Source organism: Sinocyclocheilus grahami, unplaced genomic scaffold (genome assembly GCF_001515645.1).
Source record: "Sinocyclocheilus grahami isolate Dianchi unplaced genomic scaffold, SAMN03320097.WGS_v1.1 scaffold512.1, whole genome shotgun sequence".
NCBI classification, from domain to species: Eukaryota; Metazoa; Chordata; class Actinopteri; order Cypriniformes; family Cyprinidae; genus Sinocyclocheilus; species Sinocyclocheilus grahami.
This window is the reverse complement of record NW_015505691.1, coordinates 495,415-500,578: the sequence shown is the minus strand read 5'-3', so window position 1 is coordinate 500,578 and position 5,164 is coordinate 495,415. Positions and strand designations below refer to the sequence as shown.

The 5,164-nt window shown below is 37.4% G+C and overlaps 1 protein-coding gene across 2 annotated transcripts in view; it reads left to right on the top strand.

Annotated features, from left to right (window-relative positions):
* LOC107554754 (gastrula zinc finger protein XlCGF57.1-like) overlaps window positions 1-3,549 on the top strand; it is a 23,221-nt gene extending 19,672 nt beyond the window's left edge. For both annotated transcript variants that reach the window (XM_016237355.1, XM_016237356.1), the window contains one exon: window positions 1,852-3,549. In XM_016237355.1, coding sequence (XP_016092841.1) covers window positions 1,852-2,951 — 1,100 coding nt within the window. In that variant the 3' untranslated portion in view covers window positions 2,952-3,549. The remainder of the gene's footprint in view (window positions 1-1,851) is intronic.
* The last annotated feature ends 1,615 nt before the right edge of the window (window positions 3,550-5,164 follow it).

Genomic DNA, 5,164 nt, shown 5'->3' with positions numbered 1-5,164 from the left:
ATTTTTTATTTTTTTTTTTATTTTTTTTTTAGAATAGTTGACATTTTTACTTATCGAAGATTGTTCTTTGCGTGACCATTTCTAGATTACACCAGAATGAAGTGAAGAGAGGTAAATGCAGGCATTAGGCGCAGCAATCACCTGATAGATAGGCTATGTGCACAGTTTGTTCAAAAGTAAAATATATAATAAATGCATTTGATTGGTAAACAAAATTCGAATTTATGGAAAAACACTCAATAATAGCGCTAAAAAGTGAGGGGCATGGTGGGGCTTTGGCGATCGGCGCTACCGATGTCCGTCAAGCTACTCCACAGCCAATCACAGCCCCCTCCTTGCTCTGGCCCAGGGGCTTCAGCCCCTCCTAGCCCAGTGGTTAATGCGGCCCTGGACAGCACAACCCTAACAAAAAATTTACCATGGTTTTATCGTAGTAAAACTGCTTAGTTTTCTTTTGCTTGATATCTAAATGCTTGAGACTAAAATCAATCGGACAACTGTATTAATAAAATCATAGCCATAGGTAACTGTCTAGTGCTACAATTGTAATTTGTAAATAATACAATATAATTACAATTTATTTACTTTTGTGTTATTAAAGTTCTGTTTTGAGCCCTATAGTAGGTTTTTTGTTGTTGTTTGTTTTAGGATATATGTGTCGTGTGCGCGCTCCTCTGAGAAATGCAGGAGCAAAGGAAACCAAGTTTCCTTACTTTAGCAAAGGAAAACCAGTCTCCACTTGGCTTATATCGAAATACTCTGACATTTTTTCTTTACAAATCCTCGTTTTGTGCTTTTAATTCGTGAACGGCGATTGGTTTTGTTCTCTCTCCGCACTCGTCACTGATCACGCAACGCCGACGTACTATGTCATCCGCCTGAAAGCCTTCCGCGTATGACCGATAGAAGAAAAGTGATAGAAAAGTGTTTATTACATGTGAAATATAGATATTTTTCTAACAAAAACACATGAATTTGCTACAGGAGGCCTTTATTCACCCCTCGGAGCCATGTGAGGGACGTTTTATTACGGATGTGCGCACTTTATTTCCCGTCTTCTGAACTGATCTTAGTAAACATCTAAGATTTGAATAATTAAAAGCTTTTTAAATGTGTTTTTAGTTGTGGACAGCAGTTTGGACCAATTCTGTAGAATGGCCCATATACAGACAGGTGTGTTTGATCAGGGTTGGAAGTGAACTCTGCAGGTTGGTAGCGCTCCAGGAACAGGATTGGTCACCCCTGAGCTAGGCCATTCAAAGCTTTGTGTGTAGTTGGCATAATTTTAAAATTGATAGGAAACAGGTAATCAGTGTAGTGCTATTTTATTGACCCTGCAATATGTTAAAGGTGGAAGAAGATTGTTTTACAAATGTTGTAAATGTGAATATCAAAGGACTGACTGATGAAACACAACACATAAGTTAATATCTATAAAAACCTTACAACAGTACAAACATCAAGGTTTAGAATCGTTGTGGTATTTGTATCAATATTTAATACCTCTGACTTGCCTAAATTTAATAGAAGAAAATTACTAGCATCCCATTTCTGATAAATATCTTCTTAATTAAAACACTCTGCCAACTTAGAATGTTTCAAGTGTGGAGGGAATATAAAAGTATCATTGGCATAAGTTAAATCCAATGATATTTTCCCTCAAGGAGAAAAGCACAGGACCTAATACTGAGCCCTGTGGTACTCAATACTTGCGTATGATGAGGCATCTTACAAATCATCTAGCATACCTGTTGTTGGGTTTAGTACTTTACAAGTGTAAATGTTTGGATATATGTTGTTTTGTGCCATTAAACTCGGGTTATCTACCTTTTTGTTTTTTTTTTGCTATAGACCTGGTGGTACTGAAAGAAGAGAGTCAAGAACTGAATCAAAAGGAAGATAAAAATCAGTATGAGAAACATCATGATTTCATGACTGGAGAAAAATCTTTAAGTTGCTCACAGACTGAAAAGGCTACTCGAAAAAGAGCTCGAATGACTACAATTAAATATAATTTCACCTGCCAACAGTGTGGGAAGAGTTTTAATCAACATAGAAACCTTAAAGTCCACATGAGAATTCACACAGGAGAGAAGCCTTATATTTGCCAGCATTGTGGAAGGAGTTTCACTCAAAAAGGAAGTATTAAAGTCCACATGAGAGTTCACAGTGGAGAAAGCCCCTTCACCTGCCAACAGTGTGGAAAAAGTTTCAGTCGAAATGGAAACCTGAAAGTCCATATGAGAATTCACACTAGAGAAAGCCCATTCACCTGCCAACAGTGTGGAAAATGTTTCACTCAAAAAGGAAGCCTTAAACGCCACATGATAATTCATACTGGAGAGACACCTTTCACATGCCAACAGTGTGGAAAGAGTTTTAAACAGAAAGGAGCCCTTGATGACCACAGGAGAACTCACACCAGAGAGAAGCCGTTTGTTTGTGGCCAGTGTGGAAAGACTTTCAAATTTTCAGTAGCCCTTAATAAACATACGAGGATTCACTCAAGAGAGAACCGTTTTATATGTCATCAGTGTGGAAAGAGTTTCACAGACAAGAAACATTTGAAGAATCATGTAAAAATTCACATTGGAGAGAAGCCTTTCATATGCCATGAGTGTGGAAAAAACTGCGAAAACAAAGGAAACCTTGAGGCTCATAGAAGAGTTCACACTGGAGAGAAGCCTTTCACCTGCCTTCAGTGTGGAAAGTGTTTCACACTAAAAGGTAACCTTAACATTCACTTGAGGCTTCACACCGGAGAGAAGCCTTTCACTTGCCTTCAGTGTGGAAAAAGTTTTGCGCTTAAAGGAAATCTTGAGGTTCACACGAGGCTTCACACTGGGGAGAGACCTTACAAATGTCTTCAGTGTGAAAAGAGTTTCACAAATAATAGAGACCTGAAAGGTCATTCGCAAACTCATTCTGGACAAAAAACTTCAATGTTCTGAGTTTGACAAGATGTTTACGAAAAGGAGCAATTTCAAAAATCACTAGCACATTCACTCTGGGGGAAGGTTTTTTAATTGTGATCGGAGTAACAAAAAATTATTTTGCATTCACACTTGCAGATACATATGAAAAGTCAAATATTAAAGAGAACCTATTCTTCTTTTTGTGGAAAGAGATTTAATTTCAAATGTCACCAGAAAATATGTATCTGTGTGAAATCAAAACTACGTTCACACCACAGGTGAATGTGGCCCAAAGTTGATTTTTTTTCTGCTTTAATATGATTATTTTGGTTAGGCTGTTTACATGACCATTTAATTGTGGGATTGTACTCGTCGGAACAGGTGACATTCCTACAAGACTCCATCCTCTTCATCACAAGTAATAAATCATTTTATGTCCATTCTTCATCTTTTTATACTTTTGCCTTAAAGCAAATTTGCCTAAAAGTTTTGGGCCCCCTCTAGCAGAACTCGCAGTCCAGGGGCACCTACATTGGACCAACAGGGCACTTTAGCATTGGCGATCTCCACCCACCCCCACTACTGTTCGTCAAAGTATTTCTGAAAGCACTGACCGCATTTATTGTGTTTCGTTTGCTTGCTCTGAGGCACAAGTAATATTTTTTTTAGATGAAAATTATTATATGTAGTGGCTTCTCCCACTTTTCTTAGTGATATTTAGTGCCAGTTTATCAGGAAGTGACAATTGTTTCCCTTTGACTGGTTGGATGGTGTATGCTTATTCACATATGGTTTATGCGATATTCCAATTTTGGAGTTAAGTTTGTAACTTTGGATGGAAACTCGGCTATTGATAATCCTGTCTCTGACTTCTGTAGGTTACATTAGAGCAGGGATCCTCAAATCTGGCCCACAGGATCCACTTTCCTGCAGAGTTTAGCTCTAACCCTAATCAAACACACCTGAGCATGCTAATCAATGTCTTCAGGATCATTAGAAAATCACAGGTAGCTGAGTTTGATCAGGGTTGGAGCTAAACTCTGCGGCGCATTGGTCCTCCAGGGCAAGATTTGAGGAACCCTGCATTAGAGGATTCCTCCTTCAGGAAATTAACATGTAGTCCAGAAATCATGTTTTGGTCATTTGCTAAGAGGAATGATGGTTCCAGTGGATGCAGCACTGGTGAATGAGTTCAGAACAACACTGGTGGAGGTTGGAGGAAGAGGACTCCTAAATGCAGTAGGAGTGATGAATGAAATTATTTTGTTTATTAATTATGTTTGCGTTTAGGGATGCAGTTGCTATCAGTGAGAAATCTTTTTTTTAAATGACTCCAATTATTATCTGCATTGATAATTTCCTTAAACGAAACAACCAAATGTATATATATAATTTAAATTCATGTTTGATGTGTAACTATGTAGGATAAGTAGAATTGTGCTGTCTGTTATAATAAGGTGTCATAAAATGGAGACTCAAAATGTTCTCAATGTTTATGCAAATGAAAGGTTTCTCTGCAATAAAACGTACTGCAAGTATTAAATTTCAACACTTACTCCTCAGTTTAAATATGAATGATTATTTTCTACTCCTCTGAAATGCCTGGTTTTGAAAGCGGGAGAATCGTGACAACACGATATCCCCTCGACATGATAAACAACCAAATGTATATATATAATTTAAATTCATGTTTGATGTGTAACTATGTAGGATAAGTAGAATTGTGCTGTCTGTTATAATAAGGTGTCATAAAATGGAGACTCAAAATGTTCTCGATGTTTATGCAAATGAAAGGTTTCTCTGCAATAAAACGTACTGCAAGTATTAAATTTCAACACTTACTCCTCAGTTTAAATATGAATGATTATTTTCTACTCCTCTGAAATGCCTGGTTTTGAAAGCGGGAGAATCGTGACAACACGATATCCCCTCGACATGACTCTTAAAGGGTTAGTTCACCCAAAAATGAAATTACCCCATGATTTACTTACCCTCAAGCCATCCTAGATGTATATTACTTTCTTCTTTCAGACGAATACAATCGGAGTTATATTAAAAAACATCCTGGCTCTTCCAAGCTTTATAATGGGAGTGGATGGTAGCCCAAAATTTGAAGTCCAAAAAATTCAACCAATTCATTATAAAAAAAAGTCCACACGGCCTCCCGAAGCGATGCGTTTGTGTAAGAAAAATATCCATATTTACAATTTTATAAACCTTAATCTCTAGCTTCCGCTAACTGTCATATG